The sequence below is a fragment of the Chlorocebus sabaeus genome, chromosome 10, assembly GCF_047675955.1.
Source record: "Chlorocebus sabaeus isolate Y175 chromosome 10, mChlSab1.0.hap1, whole genome shotgun sequence".
In the NCBI taxonomy this organism is placed as follows: Eukaryota; Metazoa; Chordata; class Mammalia; order Primates; family Cercopithecidae; genus Chlorocebus; species Chlorocebus sabaeus.
In genome coordinates this window covers 112,341,200-112,361,781 of record NC_132913.1, presented here as the reverse complement: position 1 = coordinate 112,361,781, position 20,582 = coordinate 112,341,200, and the positions used below count along the sequence as shown (strand labels likewise).

The 20,582-nt window shown below is 38.3% G+C and overlaps 1 protein-coding gene across 9 annotated transcripts in view; it reads left to right on the top strand.

The window, feature by feature from the left end:
- The window catches only part of DOCK10 (dedicator of cytokinesis 10), a 275,677-nt gene that overhangs the window by 153,679 nt on the left and 101,416 nt on the right, over positions 1 to 20,582 (top strand). For all 9 annotated transcript variants that reach the window (XM_073020109.1, XM_073020107.1, XM_073020108.1 and 6 more), the window contains exons 6-11: positions 74 to 196; positions 447 to 581; positions 10,178 to 10,361; positions 11,953 to 12,038; positions 12,353 to 12,436; positions 12,551 to 12,706. In XM_073020109.1, coding sequence (XP_072876210.1) covers positions 74 to 196; positions 447 to 581; positions 10,178 to 10,361; positions 11,953 to 12,038; positions 12,353 to 12,436; positions 12,551 to 12,706 — 768 coding nt within the window. The remainder of the gene's footprint in view (positions 1 to 73; positions 197 to 446; positions 582 to 10,177; positions 10,362 to 11,952; positions 12,039 to 12,352; positions 12,437 to 12,550; positions 12,707 to 20,582) is intronic.

Genomic DNA, 20,582 nt, shown 5'->3' with positions numbered 1-20,582 from the left:
TTTAAATGCAGTGTCTACCTACGATCTAGGGTCCACAAAAGATGGCTGTCATGCTAATATGCCTTTCCAACAGGATACCACTTCCCACTCGTCTTCCAAGGGGGGTGGAGGAGCGGGAGGAACTGGCGTTTTCAAGTCCGGCTGGCTCTACAAGGGGAATTTTAACAGCACCGTGAACAACACCGTTACTGTTCGGGTAAGGAGACATCAAGACTCATCTTTGTCTCTGTCACCTTTCTTAACACTCCCTCCTCTGGTCACAGCACAGAAAAGAGCCATTTTCATTGAGTTTATGTTTCATGTAATATTTTATTTATGAGGAAGTGGGGATGCTCTTCTCTAGAAAAAATGTCCTAGAACTATAGCACTCCTGAAGGAATTAGAATAATTCTAATTTCTATGAGTAAGAGCACATTACAATGTGAATATCTCCTTATATCTTTTAGTCATTCAAAAAGCGCTACTTCCAGCTGACTCAGTTGCCAGATAACTCCTACATTATGAATTTTTACAAAGATGAGAAAATATCCAAAGAACCCAAAGGATGCATCTTTTTGGATTCCTGTACAGGAGTGGTGCAGGTGAGTAGAAATCCCTTTTCCTGCTGGGGATTTTTTTTTATTTGAAAAGTATATTTAACAAATATTCATGGAGTATCTGATATGAGCCAAGAGCTGCTCTGGACTCTAAGAATTCTGTGAAAAACAAGGCAGCCTGGATCTCTGCTTTCACAAATCTTACTTTCCAGAGAGAAAGGAAAACAGGAAATAAGCAAAGACATGAATAAGCAGAATGGAATCAGCTGTTAAATTTTTCAATAAAGAAAATAAACAGAGAAACATAAGGGAGACAGAAGAGTGGTGAGGTTGAAAAGGAATATTAATACTCAATAAGGGAGAAGAGCATTTTTGAAGAGAGATAATTTGATCTGCAAACTAAAGAATGAGCAGAGGGCCAGGCGTGGTAGCTCACGCCTGTAATCCCAACACTTTGGGAGGCCAAGGTGGGCGGATCACGAGGTCAGGAGTTCGAGATCAGCTGGGCCAACATGATGAAACCCCATCTCTACTAAAAATACAAAAATTAGCCAGATATGGTGGCACAGGCCTGTAATCCCAGCTACTGGGGAGGCTAAGGCAGGAGAATCATTTGAACCCAGGAGGCACAGGTTGCAGTGAGCCAAGATCGTGCCACTGCACTCCAGACTGGGTGACAGAGCAAGACTCTGTCTCAAAAAACAAACAAACAACAAAAAAAGAACAGGCAGCGGCAGCAAGTGCAAAGGCCCTGTGGCAGGGGCGAGTCTCAGATATTCAAAGAGAAGCAGAAAATTAACACCCATGTTTGTTGCCATGTGGAGAACCCCTGAGATCATGAAATTCAGTAAAGTAATACGTAAATGACATAGTATTAACATAGGGACTTCAAATATGTTATTTTATAATTAGGTAATAATGACAGAGTAAGTTGACAGTGTACATATGCAGCATCTTTCTTCTAAGAGGTGGTTTTCTTCAAAGACAAAGATTCCATTGATTCCAAAGAGTCTAATTTCAAAAACAGACATAGTGCTTTTAACAAATAATGTTCTGTCAACTCTCGGTCTTCCAATTATTGTCTTTAGTATGAAATTCAACATGGGCCACTGTGGCAAAGGGAAGCAGAGTAATTCCATAGACCCCATTTGGACATTTTACTTTCAAAACGCTGTTTCCTACTCTGATGAAATAACTAACCTTATTCCCTTTTATGTAGTCATGGAGCAATCAAAAGTGTTTTAGCAATCTTCCCTCAAATTTCACAATGACACTGGCTCACTGAGGTCCAGGACTCTATTTCTGGTCACAGGCCAGTAGAGAAGTACTTTTTGTTACCCTCAAACCTCAGCATTCACCTAGCTTGTTACGAGCTGAGAGCTGAGATGACATCACAGACCACTCCTGGAGGCCCTTGGATATGCGGATGCAAGTAGAGTTCCCTCCAGTCATTTAGTCCTGGCCTATTTCTGGATGGTTTATCTGTTAAAATCTGGAATTCTTCCAGGAAGCAATAAAGCTGAACTTTAAAAGGAAAGAATTAATTGTTTCTGAGCACTCTGCTACAAGTGAAAGATAATTGCATTTTAACACAGATGCCAGCTTTCCATAGGGAAAGGGCAATAATGACCTTAATGGAAGGTGGAAATTGTTTTCTATTGTTGATCACAAAGGACACTTTTTGGCCTTAGAAACATGAAGTAAAACGTTAGCAATAAAGATCAATAACTGCGTTTTATAGACATTGAGCTGAAAATTTTAAATATTATCCTTTCCATTTGTACTTGAAAGCTTTCTCCAGCAAATGAGTCATCATTTTTTAAGACACATCATTGTAGTCTTTTGTTATATATTAAGTTTGCAGAAACACAGGTTAATATGCAATATTTTTCTTCTTCAAATAATCATAGAACTTACTGCTCTAATCTGCCCTTCCTATGGAGGAACTGCTTCTCCATCATCTCTTACTTAGATTGCGTTTCAGTCTCTGCTTAAACATTGTCATGGAAAAAAAGGAGTCTTGAAGGGAAAACATGAGCTTGGGGGTTCACACAGGTCAGCATTCAAATCCTAGTTTGACCATTTACTATCTGAAGACTTTGAGAAAGTTACTCGACCAATTTGATCTCAGATTCCTCATTTGTAAAACTAGAACAATGTACTAACATGAGAAAAGAACTGGGAGATAGTGTATTTAGTCCTTCTCTCCTAATTCTTCCATTAATTTCAAAGGTCACAACCTAGGATGTAGACATTCCATTATGGGAAAGCCTTCCTAGAAAACCTTGATTTACCTTCTGGATATATTTTCCAAAGTGTGTTAATTTATCTATGTCTTTAGTCATTAATCTACCGATGCATTCAACAAACCCACTTAGTGCCTAGGACATGCTAGAAACTACATCTAGGTGTGGGGAAGTCAATTCTTTATTGAAGTCAGAATCAGAGAAGAGCATCGCTACTTGCTCACTGTCACACAGTATCTCAAGAGCGATGATGGAGGTATGAATGGAGCGATGATGGAGGTATGAATGGAGCGATGATGGAGGTATGAATGGCAGAGCCCATGGAATGCTCTGGGAACATGAAACAATGATGAACTCTTTCAGCTCAGGCTGTAAGTCTATACAGAAAAAGCTGGGCCTGTCTATAGTATTCCCCAAGGTGGATCTGGCACATATATCTTTTAAAGAGTTCACCTCTATCCCTACATTTATATTCCTGTTCATCAAGAAGCTTTATCCAGTATTCTCTATATCCTTTGTAGAGGCAGGGACCAGTTTCTTGGGATCACTTTGGGGAGACAGACCCTGGGTCACTTGTCACTTTGCGTGTGGGTCCCAGTTCTTACATATTTGCTTATAGTTCTTCCAGATGTATAAGTTTTTACATCTGGAGAGAAGAATTTGAGTGAAATAATGCCAGTTTAACCATTGCTCTAGTAAGCTTTCAGGCATGAAATGTGCCTGAAGATGAATCATGTACACACAAAAGCACAGAGCAAATGAATAACTAGGATGAATCAGACCAATTTTATGTAGAATCATTGCCAGGTTCTGTTGAATCAAACAAAAAAGAGGAACAAAGTCTCTGCCTCAGAAAGTACTACTTAGCATCCGGCATTCTTAGGGAGTTCAAGTTCATAACAATCTTTAGTGAATTGCCATTTCAGTTTGATTCATTCAGACTCAATCCATATCATCATTTTCCCTAGAATAATTTGGAATTCTTAGACATATATTACAAGGGTGGTTTAAGTAGAGAGAAACTCCTTCCCAGCTTTCTCAGAGACTTTAGGTAATGTTTATGACTGACAATTTCTGAATCCTGGCCAAAAAAAAACCACACAAAAAAACAAAACCTAATCATGGTTTTCTACTTTTTCACATCATCATCAAACAGTATTAGATATTTTTTATGGGCCTATGCTTCCGGTCTGGAAGAGAACTTGGTTTTTGCTGCTTCGATTTTTTTTTTTTTTTTTTTTTTTCTGGGACTAAGGGATATTTAGGCCTGTGTTATCCTATCTTGTTCCTTCAGTTCATGTATTCATTCATTCATTCTCACATTAGTTCATCTATCCATCCATTCATTCCAGGTTCTGCCACTGTAGAAGAGAATGAACAGCCCAAGAATCCCATCTGTTTTAGGTCCCTATCTCAGTAATGATAATAGTGATGTCACTTTAGACAGGCTTACATGGGTGTGGACAGTGTGGTGGACAAGGTTCGTTTCCTTCTAGGTGCTGAGTCTACCACCATGTGGATATGGGTTCCAAGACAATGGCTTCATGTGACTAACCAAAGCCTAGAAACGCAGATACCTCCCGTAGGTCAAGTAGCCCCCTCATGTGTGAAGAGAGGCCAGATGTGAGAAATAGATGCAGCTTGGGCTGTGTAGACGTGGAGAATGCCTGCCTACAGAAAGCAAGTCAAATTGGGAGCAGGGGAAAGAACATTACAAGGAAAACAAATCTAGAAGTCAAATATGACCTGTAAGCCTCACATTAGCAACTCAAGCTCTGAAAATCTCACTTCTGAGAATAATAAGAGCCAAAATTATACTTGTGGCTTTCTTCATTTAATATATTATTTGACAGCACTTGATGGAACATGAATTATGATTGTTCCATTTATTAAAATAAAATTCAGAGAGATAGAGTGTCTTTCACAAGTCACAGAGCTAATGAATTGCAAAGTTTAACTTGAGGCAGAGGAATGTCCAAAATTACAGAGAGATGCCCAAAGAAAGGATGTATTATCATATGTAAAGTAGGCATACCCACATACGTACATTTATTCTACCTGCATAAGCTATGTGGCCAGAAGAAACACTACAAAGATATGTTCATGTGGAGCTTTACGCAGTGAATTTTAGATATGGGATTCATTTCAGCAAATACTATACATATATTGGACAACTTGCAATGTGAAAACCATTGTGAAAAGAGCAAACACTGAAAATAGATGTGGCTCAGGTCTTCGAAAAGCTTCCAGGATGTGGGAAGGATGCACAGGGGAAAAAAACAAAACAAATATGGTACATGCAAATAAAACAAGTGACACACCTCAAGCAGTAAGTCCTGATAACATATGCAGGAATGAAATTACATTCATCACTGCATGATACCATATTATATTACACATCTATTTTATGTGTGTGTGTGTGTGTGTGTGTGTGTGTGTGTGTGTGTGTGTATTACATATGTTATCTTTCTGTTTATTTGCTTACTGACATTTCATTACACCAGAAGGTAAGTTCAATGAGGGAAAGCACTTTACTTGAATTTTTTCAGTTCTGTGTGACTGAAACATAGGAGGTACCCATTTAATTTTCATTGAATGAATGAACAAATAAACCTACAGAGTGGAGAGGATTTCATGGAAGGGAGCCATCGATACAAGAAACCTGGATTTGTTGTATGATTCCCTTGAGACTCTTCTTTTGTTCCCGCAAAATTCTTGCCAGATGGGAACCACATAATAGGTGTAATTAAATATTTGGTTTGGGTAGCTTCCCTCTTTGATATTCAGTCCTCCATTGGCTTCCGTGATTTTCTTGGAGTATCTACAGTTTGGAACTTTTTCAGATGAACACTGTGGAAGCAGAACAGTTTGCCACAACTCGTTAAACATATCATGACAATAAGACTTATTCACAGGTTCCTACTATTTATGAAGTCATGTAGATAAACTATGGTAAGGTTGACTGAACGAAGTAGTTGTACTGGCTGCAAAGGACACTGATACATGAGAAATAGAGGAAAATTTGGGGGGAGTAAAAAGAAGAATATGATTACTTCTTGATTACCATTTTAATGACTTAACAATTGTACTTCAAAGTTATTAAAATGTCCTATTGACATGTCCCATTGATTTTCAATTTTTGTCCTTTTTGCTGTTCTATATGACATTATCTTTGAGATTACAGACAGCGAGATCGAAAACCACTCAGACACCTTAATCTTTCCCAACATAAGCTTCTCTGGGCTGCAAATAGTTCCATTTCTCTTGAAACAGAAGAAGGTAATTTAGTTCTTGAGAAGTTTCAAACCAAATATTTATTTTAATTATAAATGTCCCTTTTTGAGAAACAAGATTGTAATACTTTGCTCAAATTTTTAAGAATGTTTGTGATTATATTGTTGAAGCTGGCAATTCATACTTCATTTGAAGTACTGAATGCAGTTTAGACAATCAAATCAATGTTTGTTTACATTTTGTAATGTTTCATTTCAAAATTTTGTTAGTGTTCAGCATCTTCATTTGAAAGCAGGTTGCAGCTCGATTCACCTTTAATTTGGACCCAATATAAGCATTTTAGGTTGCTTTTTATCTCCCCATTAACATTATTTGCAGCATCAAATTCATCGAGCAAATTCTTTCATTTGTTTGTTTTCAAGATAACACTGAGATTTGCTTGCATTTTTCTATAATCAAATACTTAAAAATGTCCTAGCAAAAGTTGTGTGCCAAACTCTGGACATTTCTAGTTCTTTTATGAGTGTCTATTTCTTTCTTTTTTAAAAAATTTGTTTTATTTTGAGACAGAGACCCACTCTGTCACCCAGGCTGGGAGTGCAGTGGTGCAATTTTGGCTCACTACAACCTCCACCTCCTGGGTTCAAGTAAGTTTCCTGCCTCAACCTCCCAAATAGCTGGGAATACAGGCATGCACCACCATGCCTAGCTAATTTTTGTATTTTTAGTAGAGACAGGGTTTCACCATGTTGGCCAGGCTGGTCTTAAACTCCTGGCCTCAAGTGATCTGCCTGCCTTGGCCTCCCAAAGTGCTGGGATTACAGGAGTGAGCCACCACGCCCGGGCCTGAGTGTCTATTTCTATTCCTGTTGTTTTTTGAAGGAAATTGTGCTGTGATAGGACACCTGTCTTTCCTTTTATACCTGCTCTGCAGCCATCTTGTCTTTGCTCTTAGACTGTCTATCAGTGAAGGTTACAGGCAGGTTTGTAGCCCTTCTTCACCAGAACATCCCAGAGCTGTGTGTGAGGGCACGTGGAGGACATCTACCCCAGTCCTCCTGGGGAGAGTGGGGCATCTAGGAATTTGCCTTCAGAAGGAAGCTGCCTAGATGTTTGCTTTGCACACTGAAGTTTGAGGCCATGGGCTTTCTGAGTACCCTCCACTCTGTTTACACTGCAGTCAAAATGATTTTTTCAAAATGCAACTCTGACCTTTTACTTGTCCAAATACTTCTATTCTATGTTCTCATAGAACCTAATACTTCTTTTTCAAAACATTTATACACAATTTAAGTATGTTTGTTTTCTGATATCACATTTGTCTGATTAATTGCTTAATGCCTGTCATTCCTATTCTGCAAGAGCAGGGACTCGCTGTGTTTTTGTCCAACACAAAATATGAACACAACAGATATCTCTTTGATAGTCAATTATATCACTGCGCTAAGCACTGAGGATACAAATTTAGGTTCTGCCCTTCTAAGACTTGTGGACTATAAAAAGCCGGGCCTGTGACTAAGTCATTATAAGGCAAAGAAATAAATAATACTTGACAGTAATACAAAAGTATGGACAGGAGCAAAGGGCTCATCTTTGGAAGTCTAGAAAGTGATGTTCGAGCTGTGAATTTCCACATGAGAACCATAGTTAGCATTTTAGCCAATTCTTTCCCCTTCAGTTCCTGAACTTCACTTTTTCTCAAGGCTATGTGTTGCCCCACTATGTGTTCTCGAGCACTGAGAGAAACCACAACTCCCAGGCCACAGATGCCCCTTTGTTGTGCTGGGGCAATGTCAAGAAAGGAGACCAGCATCAGTTGAGCATCTTCTGTGTCCCTGGCTCTGTGCAATGCATAAGACAGCTCAGCGGGTGGGATTAGGAGCACAGTTGTTAGAGTATATAGGGCTTATTTTCCCTTCTCTACCATTTGCTATCAATATAATCCCAAACACATTTTAATTAATCTCCCCAAAACTCAGTTTCACTACATGTGAAATGGAATAACGTGGTTGGTCTGATAGGGTTGTTATGACATCTAAATTAACAGAACTAGTGTTTAGTAATTGTTGTGTTTGCACTAGTAATCTGTTGTGAATGTTGAAAGAAACAGCTATCTGGGGACAGTCTGTGAGAGTATCCCAAAGAAAGAGAACATTGCCGGAGGGGTATTAGAAATTTTTGCTTGTCACCAAGAAATAGCAATCCTGTTCTCAAAAAGAATTTCATACATTGTTATTTAGCCACAATCCCACACCATTCATTTCATTTTATGGCTCTTCTCTTTTTGTATTCTACTTAATAGAGTTGTCCTAAGAGTTAGGGTTTGCTCTATTACAATTATGAGTAAGCTACAGGCTTTATTGATAAAAGCTGGACACCTGCATAGGAATTGCCTGGAGTAAATCAAAGATGAAATATCTTCAGTAATCTTTCCAACAACCACCCCCTTAAATAACACCAGTTTGTGTCATTAGGGGAAAGTTTTCTCTTTAAATGTACATTCCAATCTCCTGCCAGGAATATAAAATTGTATTTTTTATATATATATATAACATATATATAATATATAAATATATATATTTATATATAAATATATAAAATTGTATATATTATATATATATTATATAAATATATGAAATTGTATATATAAAAATATATAAAATTGTAACAATTTGTTCTTGGGTTTCCCCTGCTTTAAACGTCCCTCCCTGAACTTTCAATAGCCCATTTCTCCTTTTTACAGATTTCAAATCAGAGATCTCCTTTAGGGAAAGGTCTGCTTCTGACCACCCAATCTAAAGTACCTACTCATCACACTGGCTCATTTTAGTTCTCTGCAGAATGAAGAACCTTTGTTTTTCAATTGTTTGTTCATTCCTTCAACCATTCATCCATTCACCTCTTCTCTACTAGAATGTCAACTTGGAATAGGAACCTATTCTGTTCCATTCATAAAATATGACTGGTTTTGAACCCACCATTATTGAATCCTTCATGTGTCCGCACTATTACACGATCTGGTGGTTAGCAAAACTGATCCAGTCCTCACGGAGGTAGCCTTAAGGGAGACATGTATTTGTCGAAACAAATAAACAAAAATGAATAAGCAGATAATTTCAAATCATGGTAAGTGCTCTGGAGGACCAGACCTTTGTCCCTTTGTCCTAGACTGGAAAATTGAGGAAAGTTTCAGTTGAGATCTGAAGAGTGGATACAAATCGTATAAGTACATAAGGACACACACCATGCTCACTGTGCATGTGAGAGCATGTGTGGTGGAGGGGGCCAACCTGTCTCAGGCCTTCCTTGTGGCAGCAACAAGAACATGACAGGAACACATTCAGGAACTAGAACAAGGCTTTGTGGGTTGGTCACAAAATGCAAAGTAGAGATGTCAAGTTATAGAAGAATCCAGAGGTTGGTGAAGCCAGAACCAGGAAAAGAACTGGGGTGTCACTGCACATGGATGTCATTTGAGGCCATTGGAATAGATGAGAAAGGAGAGAAAGGAGTCTGAGGCATAGTCGGGATTCTCACTAGAGGTCATGAGAAGAAGGAGGAGCTGGCAGAGGAGATCAAAAAATGGCAGCCAATGAGGTAGAAGGAAAACCAGAATAGAGTGTGGTCATGGAAACTGAAGAAAGGTGAGTTTCAGAAAGGAGGAGGTGGCCATCGTGTTAATTATGCTGCAAGGACAAGGAAGATATGAAGAAAGAAATAGTCCTTAAGATAGGATGGCAACACAGGGCCTGTTAGTGATCTCGATAAGAGCTGCCTCTGGGATGTGTTAGGGTCAGATGCCCACCTGGAGTGAATCACAGAACATAAGGTGAGAAAGTCCAGGCAGAAACTCAAAGAAACTCTTACAAAGAGTTGAGAATATACTCAAGCACATGCCCATGATGAAATGTTTAAGCTAACGTGTACATCCAATCAACAAAACCCTAAATAAGATATTTCTTAGCACAAAAAGCTTTGAAAGAAACCAAACAAAATGATCAGAGCCATCTAAAATTTTGTCTTGTTTTGGAAAATCTTTATGTTACCTATCTGTATGGAAAGACTTTTGGAACCTCAAGCCCACATAAATGGTCTCTCTCTCGAAGGCTTATTTTTTGGTATTCTCTTTTTTTCTTTTCTTTCTTTCTTTTTATACCACAGAATAACAGACTAAGAAAATATGCGTTTGAATTGAAAATGAATGACCTGACCTATTTTGTGCTGGCAGCTGAAACAGAGTCAGATATGGATGAATGGATCCACACCCTCAACCGCATTCTGCAAATCAGTCCTGAGGGGCCCCACCAAGGGAGGAGGAGCACAGAGCTCACTGATCTGGGGCTGGGTGAGAGCATATGAAGCCATCTTCCTTCCTTTGTCCAGTGTGACCTGTGTTTTTGGTTCACTAAAGCTGCTAAGCATTGTAGTCGCTGTCTGTTCTAGCTTATCCATCCTGGGGCTGTTTGTTCCATGAAATCACTAATCACTCCTAAATCTTCACTGCACAGTAATGGCCACCACACATAAATACAATTGAGAGTCAGTTCGCAATGATCTGAGGCTGTCCCCCAGCAAATGACGTTGGGAATCATTTGTCACAGCATCAAAAATGTGCTCATGTCCAATGGGACATTACCTTTTAGGGGGCATTTTGTGGTTTTTAGCCTTTCATTAAATTTAATTAATGAATTTTATGCTCTGTAAAGGCAAATATGAATTCCTTCCTGTAAGTTAAAAAACATCTTTCATTTATGCTTTTTGATCATACTGTGATCATCTTATATGTGAAAGTTTCAGAAATTATAGATGGTAATGGAATTTTTATAAGATTAATTTTTTTTCTCCCCATCCTGATTCCTTCATAAGAGTCTACTTCATTTTATGCAAAGAGAAGGGAACAAGAGAGAGGAAAGAAAAGGTGAAAAGAAGGTTAGAAAAGCAAGCCTGTAGCTGCACAGAAGGCAAGTTCAACACCAGCAAAGTCAGTCACTCCTCACAAAACAAAACTATTTTCAGGCGTTTTGCACAGCACATGGTACATTAAAAACCAAAGCATCTTTAAGTTCTCCTAGTCTACGTCTCAGGCTCTAGAGTGAAAGAGCCATAGAATAATGTGGAAAAAAACTATTGTTGTTTTAACACAACTACTGTATGCCATAGTAGGTGTTCTACACTTATGATTTACTTAATAATAACAACCATAGTATTAATGTTTACAGTGTCGGCCGGGCGCGGTGGCTCAAGCCTGTAATCCCAGCACTTTGGGAGGCTGAGATGGGCGGATCACGAGGTCGGGAGATCGAGACCATCCTGGCTAACACGGTGAAACCCCGTCTCTACTAAAAAATACAAAAAACTAGCCGGGCGAGGTGGCGGGCGCCTGTAGTCCCAGCTACTCGGGAGGCTGAGGCAGGAGAATGGCGTAAACCCGGGAGACGGAGCTTGCAGTGAGCCGAGATCCGGCCACAGCACTCCAGCCTGGGCCACAGAGCAAGACTCCGTCTCAAAAAAATAAATAAATAAAAATAATGTTTACAGTGTCTTACAGAGTTTAAGTAGCTGAAGCAAGAAGGTGGATTCTAAATTGACAGCCTGAGAGTGAGAATTATCAAAAATACATACATATTTAAGAAAACTTTAGTATGCATTAATGAAGTAAGTCAAGACAACCCCAAGTATAAATGTAGTGTAAAACTCCAAAGTTCTTGTGGACACAAGATGGTATCATGGCAAGAATCCCAAAATGATCCTCAGAGGGTCTGATTTCTAGGCCCAGATCACCCAGCAATGTTCAGGAGTCAGAACACAAGGAAAGTTTAGGCTCACCAACGTCCCTCTTAGCTCTTAAGTCTAACTTAGTTTTGTAAGTCACAGGCTAGAAGAATGTGTGACTCATGAGTGATATTTAATAACCTGACTTGGTATATCTTTTTAAGATTCGCTGGATAATTCTGTAACTTGCGAATGCACGCCAGAGGAAACAGATTCTTTAGAGAACAACCTACACCCAGACTTTGCAAAGGTAATAAAGTTGACATTGTACTTGCAAAAACAATTTGAGCTATTTGTTACTTATTGCTTTCATGGAAAAGACGTAAATGCTTTCTTTTAAGATTTAGACTAAGAAACTAATTCGGAACTTTCCATTAACCTATGTGTTTTCATTAACATACACATAGAGCTCAAAAAGGAAAGAAACTTTTACAAGATTTGCCAAGTGTTAATGGGTAATACTAAAATGGTGATAATACTAAGGGGCTGCTTCTTGGCCATGTGGATGTGTCGGGCTGTATCTGGATATTTAGATACCAAGGACTAACACGATTTTCTCTGTAGTACCTCACAGAAACAGAAGATACTGTAAGAACAACTCGAAACATGGAGAGGCTAAATCTGTTCTCTCTAGATCCAGACATAGATGTAAGTCAAAATTTTTTCTAAGCAGATATGAACTTGATCCATACAGTTGGGGATTATAATTTAGAATTTCTTTTTTATATTGGATGTTTGGTGACTCATTCAAAACTTTTTTAGACCTTGAAACTTCAAAAAAAAGATCTCTTGGAACCTGAGTCTGTGATCAAACCATTTGAAGAAAAAGCTGCCAAGAGAATCATGATCATCTGTAAAACCCTCAACTTAAATCTTCAGGGATGTGTTACGGAGAATGAAAATGATCCGATAACGAATGTAAGTTTCTCCTTTGTTACATCTTATACCATTCAGCCAGCATTACACCACCCTAGTCAAAATCTCTTCTATTCCTGCTAATTCCAGGCACTGGTTTCACACTATCTAGTGTACCAGGGAACATTATTAACAGCGTTTTCCCACATTACACAAGTTTACAAGTTCTAAACTGGAACACGCTATAATACACTGTATGAATAAAGCATAATAAAATATTAATATACTATACTTTATCAATATACTGCCATAAAATTTTCCTTTTAACTTAAAGAAAAAACATTAAAGGACTGTGTTTGGGGATTCTTTCTATGAAATCAGCATAGTGGTTTAGAGTTTTCTGTGGCATTGTGTGACTCCTCTTAGTAGTACTCAAGATGACTTTTTTTTTCTTTTGAAATGGTCTTGCTCTGTTGCCCAGGCTGGAGTGCAGTTGCGCATTATTGCTCACTGCAGCCTCAGCTCAGTGCAGCCTCAACTTCCAGGGTTCAAGTGATCCTCCCATCGAAGGCTTCCGAGTAATGGACTGCAGGCACGCACCACTGTGGCCGCCTACCTAAGTTTTTTGTATTTCTTATACAGATGAGGTTTTGCCATGATGGCCAGACTGGTTTAGAACTCCTAGGCTCAAGCTACCTGCCTGCCTCAACCTCCCAAAGTGCTGGGATTACAGGCGTGAGCTACCGCGCCTGGCTTTTACATGCACGTTTTAATTTTACTCTTTCTATATTTATCCATGTAAAAGATGGCTTTTACATGGACATTTTTATTTTACTCTTTCTATATTTACCCATGTAAACGATGGCTTTTACATGGACGTTTTTATTTTACTCTTTCTATATTTATTTTCATGTCTATTAGAGAAAAATCAAAGCTAACAAACCCTGTGACCTCCCAGCCATTATTGCTAAGGAGAAATCTAAATAGTGTATCAAGTAAAATAATATTAGATGGATGTTAAATAAATACTAGTAGGATGGGACATGTAAATAGCAGAAATAACAAAGGAGCTTCACTGATATTTGTGAGTTCTCTTGAGAACTTCCTCTTAGTACTTTAGTGGGCAGTCCCACTAGACTGTGAATGTATGTGTGGGAAGGGAACTGTTTATGAGCATAAACATTATTAAATGTTGAATTGTTTTTTAAAATCACTCATAATTCTATATCAATCTCGATTATATTAATATCCTAATCACTATAAGGCACAGTTAATATTTTGGCATATTTCCTTTCATAATTTTTTAATGCATTCTGTTCACATTTCTAATCCATCATCCTCAATTGTCATCTTTCACCTCAAAGAGGAAAACTGATTTCCAGATCCTTGATAGGAGTCACATTGGCTTACGAAGGCAGAAACCACATTAAGTTTTCACGGTAAACTGGGTCCACACATGTCTTGCCTTCATCTATTTCTGATCCAGTGAAACTAGCCTTGTTAGTTGTGACAGAGAGTGGATAGCAGAAATAATTAACCTTTTCGGAAGACTCTACTTGATACCCACTGACCTGTGTCTTTAGCACCTCAACGATTTGCTTTGAGCCTCCTACCCCAGGTATAGAGCAGGAAAAGGTCCATGCTGTGGACCTCTGATTTAATGAGGGGACTCAAATGGGATGTGCTGTTCTGGGATTAGATTGCCTGGCTTTCCAGCTCACAAGTTGTGCCACGCTGGGCAGTGGCCTACTGTCAGTCTTCACTCCTTTAAATGGAGACAGTAACAATACCTATTTCAAGTGATCACTGTGGTTACACAGGGTACCGTATCAAAGGTACTCAGACATTGCTTGCTACAAAGTAAGCGTTCATTAAATACTTAACCATCATCTAAATATGTGAGAAATTGCATTGAAATTTGTGAAAACTGCATGCAAGTTATTGATATTTGTGTTGATATATGTGAGATTCTTGTTGACAGGTAAGCTAAAATGGAAATGTGTCACCAATAAGAATCTTGTCGAAAAATGAAGCTTTTTTATATTCTATAACTTTAACTGTGTACTAGGTGTGAGTAGAAATGAAAGTAGTTGAAGTCAGGTTTATTCATTCTCCAAATATACTTATTCCATGTGTCTACTGTGAGCCAGACTTGGGAACTGGGAAAACAGGAAGTAACTAGATAAGCAAGGTCCCCAGTGTCTTGAAAATCAGATTCTTTTTTAAAACAGCAGAAAGCAAACAAGAAAACTAATGATTTAAGTGCACATTATTCCAAGTTCTTTCAGAGAAATAAATCTGGAGAGATGTGTTCCAGAGGAATGCAGGAAAGGGTTACTTTAGACAGGATGGTCATAGAAGGCCCTCTCTGCAGAGCTGATTTTGAACAGAGACCTAAGGGTTGGGAAGGATAAAAAGGCAGGTCAGCGGCGAACATTCTAGGCAGAAGAAAGAGAAGTACAAATGCACTGAGACAGGTAAGCTTTAGCAAGTTCTAGGAAGTGAAAAGAGTTAGGGAGGTGAAGGACATACCAAGATGACGTAGGAGAAACAGATAAGATGATGTAGGGCCTTAAGCCCCAGTGAAGAGTTTGAATTTATCCTAAGTGTGAGTGGATGCTATTCAATGGTTTAAAGCACTTTAAAAACAAGGTTTAAAACAAAACAAACAAACAAACAAACAAAAACGCAAGAGTTGTCCAAGAAGAAGAGTTAGGAGGCTACTACCACCGTTTATTGCATGGTTTGAACAAGGGCTGGCAAGGGAGAAGGAGAGAAATAGGTGGACTGGACTGGTGTTTTGTAAATTGAGCTGATAGGTTTTCCTGATGTATTGGATATACTGGATGATGGAAAAATAAATCTCAAGGATGAGTACTGGTTTTTGCTTTGGACAGCTTTACACACGGTGATGCCATTTACTAAAATGGTAACACTCGAGAGAGATTTGCACAATACAGGTCAAAAATACCGTTATGAACATGTTTCACTTGTTGGGACGATTAGATATCCAAAGAGAGATATCTTAGGAACAGATTCAAATGCAAGTTTGGCGGCCAGGCACGGTGGCTCATGCCTGTAATCCCAGCACTTTGGGAGGCCAAGGCAGGCAGATCACCTGAGGTCAGGAGTTCGAGACCAGCCTGTCCAACATAGTGAAACCCTGTCTCTATAAAAAATACAAAAATTATCTGGACATGGTGGTACATGCCTGTAGTCCCAGCTACTTGGGAGGCTGAGGCAGGAGAATCACTTGAACCCAGGAGATGGAGGTTGCAGTAAGCCGAGATCACACCACTGCACTCCAGCCTGGATGACACAGTGAGACTCTGTCTCAAAAAAAAAAAAAAAAAAAAATGGAGTGGCCATGAATGGAAACACAAATTTGGAAGTCTAGTTCAGACCATAATGTTGTGGGGCAAGGATCTAAAAATGTCTATGACCATAGAGAAGGGGCCAGAAACCAAATAAAATATCTGAAGGATGAATAGAGAAGTGACCAAAGAAGTCTAAGCAGAAATGGCTGTTGGGATAAAGATAAACCAAGGAATCATGAAACCAACAGTGAATGGGTAGCTGTGGTAGTGGTGCCAAGAAGCTGAGGAACATGAAGTGAAAGAGGAGTCCATCCGGTAGATATGGCAAAGTGGAGGATGTTGTGGACTACGGCAAGAGCAACTCCCATGGAGTGGAAAGTGTTAGAAGTAATCTGATCATGCCTTCATGCAGGATTTTAAAATAAAAACAAAACAAAAATCTAGAAACTTAGTCCTTGGAACCATTTGGAAATACCTGTATTAGTCTGTTCTCACGCTGCTAATAAAGACATACCCAAGACTGTAATTTATAAGGAAGGAGGTTTAATTGACTCACAGTTCAACATGACTGATGAGGCCTCAGGAAACTTACAATCATCACGGAAGGGGAATCAAACATGTCCTTCCTCACATGGCAGCAGCAAAGGGAAATGCCAAGCAAAAAGGGGAAAAGTCCCTTATAAAACCATCAGATCTTGTGAGAACTCAACTCACCATCACGGTAACAGCATGAGGGTAACTGCCCCCATAATTCAATTACCTCCCACTGGGTCCCTCTCACAACACGTGAGGATTATGAGAACTACAATTTAAGATGAGATTTGGGTGGGGACACAGCCAAATCATATCATTACCTCAAACGGTAATGTCACTTAGTCACCTTGTTAAATAAAAATAGATGCTTTTTTGGACCTAGAACATTTTTAAATGCAATTTAGAAACTGAAAATCAAAGATAGTGGGCTTTTCTTTCTACTGCCAGGGGCATATGACTCCTTCCACATGAATTCCTTTCTTTGTACTAAGATGCATATTCAGAAGCCAAATGCTTGTATTTAGGCCAATCTCCCCAGGCAAGAGAACAGGGCCAAGTACAGAGACCCAAGTTAGTGTGTCCTTTGGTATCTGTCAGACCAAAGGGTTAAGTTGATTTGGAGTGTTTTGTATGTCGGTGTTGTTTTTCATTTTACAGTTGATACATATGTTGAAAAACTAGGAAATTACTTTAGAAGAATAATTTCATTATGCCTATGAACAATAATCCAAAAAATAATGTCAGCCTCACCTTCACAGCAGTTTGTTATTTAATGCCATTGTTTTTTAAAAATCATTGCTTATTTATTCAATGACACTCTTTCCTTAATGAAACTATTTTTAAACTCATTGTTCTTAATTCAATGAGCATGTTTTAAATTAATTGAAGTATTTCTCCAAGTTGCTTAGGAGCCAACTACTGCATTTAATGAATGAGATTCTAAAGACTCCCTGAAATAACATCCTCGTGATGAGAAAACAATGTTTGACAGCATGTAATTTTTTAGTCAGTAAATTGAAAACCAAATTCAAGTTGATGGTTTTATAGTATAAAATATTTCTTTGAAAATAGAAATTGACTCCAAAAATCTGAACTAATAAAGCTACATCACAGTAGAACTACATTTAAAATTTTATCGTTGAGTTTTTTTCAGAAGAGTACAGAATTCTAAACACAAGAAACCTATGAATTAATTTGTTAGGCTTTGCAGAGCTTTGTTAAACAAATCCTCACTGAAAAGACAGTGATTTGACATTTATTTTGAAAAGGTGGATTGGAAGAAAGAAATGAATCACCACATGAGCTTTAATTTTTGATGGGTTATCAAAGTAGGTATTTATTTCCATTCACAACTAGAAATGAAAATCAAAATGCAACAATTCAGGAAAAAATAATAAGGATTTTGCTTTGACCTTCAATGTGTTTTGAGTTCTCACTTGAGTTATTTTTCTGTAATTTTTGCATTTTTCAACTTTTGGCAGACTATCACTACCACAAAACAAGAGTTTTTCTAAATTAATTTAAATTGGTATACTATAAACTTTTACTTTGTAATTGCTTTATATTTTTAAAAATAATTTATTGATTTATTTTATATGCAAAAACTTTTTTCTAACAGTAAGGGAGCTGGCAAGTAAGTATTGCTAATATTAAGAAATTGAACTTGTCCCCTTGGTCACATTACTACATTACTTGTCCCCTTAGTCACATTACTACATTTCAAAGACAGGAGATACCGTTAAGCATTTAACAAAACCCACAGTATGAGTGAGCCTGTATAATAATAAACTGGATCACAATATGGTGTTTCACTATAATCTGTTTGTCCATAGAATACTGGTAGAGATTGGCATCAACTCAAAATTAAGTAGCATTTTAAAACAGTAAAAATGCTAGTTTTTATAGGCGTATTCCAATTTTAATCACATAAATGTAAAACTACATATATGTGCATGTATTCAATATATGTATATATGCACATATATGTATGTAATTACATATACATATATTAATTTGGTCTTTTTCTCTGTTGTGACATTTTTCTAGTTGACCATTCTTTCCTTCTTGAATCTTTCTTTGCTTCTGTAATACTCTGGCAGCATTAAAATTTTTCATTTGTTTTTTAAAATTTTTCCCTATTTCCCAATCTGTTTTACAAGTTGTTTTCCCTACTCCCATCTCCATCCTTTGCATGTTGATACTTTCCAGAATTCTGTTCTGATTTTCTTCTATTTCATGGATTCAACAGGACCCCACACAAAAAAAAACTCTCAAGTCCAGCTCTCCAGTCCAGTTTCTTTGACTCGGCTCAATACACACATCCAGCTGCCACTGGGATGTCCCGCAGATGACTTTCTATATCCCATTTAGAATTCATCTTTGTATCTTTATCCCCTGTATCAACCAGTGGTATGATCATGCACTTCATTTCTTTTATCCTCAAACCTGGGAATTTTCTGTATTCATGCCCCTGTGAAACTTTTTCTCCAATCAACCAATACAAACACATGCAAGGAATATCCAAGCTCTTTGGTCATACTTCCTTAATGTTTCTCAAATGCCTCTCCCACAAACACTTCCTACCAATTTTTCTTTTTGCTTCCACTCTGATCCCACTCTAATGTTCTTTTCCTGTGCTCTTTGGTGTCTTATGTCTTTGCACATGTCACACACACTACCTAGAAATCCCTTCTAACCAACTCTTTACCTAATTACTACTTCTTTCAAACTTGACCAAGAAATTTCTCCTTCTTCTCATCTTCCATAACTTTCCCATTTTCACATCTTCCACTTCCTTCCTAGCTTGGGAGTAAGAGGTTAAGAGGAAAGCCACATAGAGGCTTGAATTTGGGTGAGCACCCAAGAATTGATGGGGAGAGAAAGCCATGAAGAGGAACAGAAGCAGCCTGTCCTGGATGTGTTGGGATACAGGTGCAGGGCAGCCCAGAGGAGGCAATTAGAAAAGATGGCTGGTATGGTTGGGAGACTGGTTACTTTGAAGCAATAAGTAACTGGTTGAACAAGTAAGTAAACAGATTCATGGTAATGAGATCCCGGGTTCTCACTGTTGGAGGACCTACTTACCAATATAAAAAATGGGAAGGCTAGAATGAACCCTTGAGTGTTTGTATTGGAAGCAGAGGTATAAACATGAACTAATTGGTTTTTAATAAGTATTCATACACAGATAGAGATAAATTATGTGTGTGTGTGTGTGTATGTGTGTATTTCTTACCTCCATATGATGGGAGGGCACAGAAGCAATGATATCCCAGTGACAGTGAGCACAACAAGCACCCAGATCGTCGTTTGTAAATGTCACCCTCACTATAAGGAACCAGGGCTCCCTGGAGAAATATCTGGAGCATGAGAAGTATAGGATAAGTCTGGAACATACTATTTGATAAAGAAGTACTCAAAAAATGATGGAGATTGCCAAAAAAATACCCAGAAGTTAACTTGAATGAATGCCTCTAGCCAAATCTGGGACAATTTCAGCATCACACTAACACTAATTATTGTAAGAGCAAAACCCATTGAGTAAAACAGTAATCCATGAGTCTATACTCGTATTAATAAATTAATTAATTAATATCAAAATAAGGGAGAAGGGGAAGCTCATCCTTATGATGGAATACTAGCTAATACGTGTAGAAAGAATGGTGGAACTGAAAAATCACCATTGGCCACCATTGTGGTGGTAGTTGACTGCAATGGAAGTTATCAATGGAGATGAAGACTAGGGTGGGTTGTGTTTAATGAGTAGCAAGACATGGGGGTAATCTCAGAACATATTTCCACAAATACAAATCAATTGCCAAAGGGAAAATGGTGACCTTTATAATGGAGAAAACCAGCAGATAAGGTTAACGTCACAGCTGCTGAAGGAGTTTGCACTGTGTGCTCTTGAAACAATGAAGTATGAAAATCAAGCATCAATCTGAGATTTTTACTGCCATAAAAGCATGACCTGAATCCTGTCATGAGGACACACACAACAGACCCAGATTGAATGTATGTCAGAATGTATGTCCTGTACTCTTTGAAAGGCCAAAACCTGAAAGAGAGAAAAAGATTGAGGAACAGTT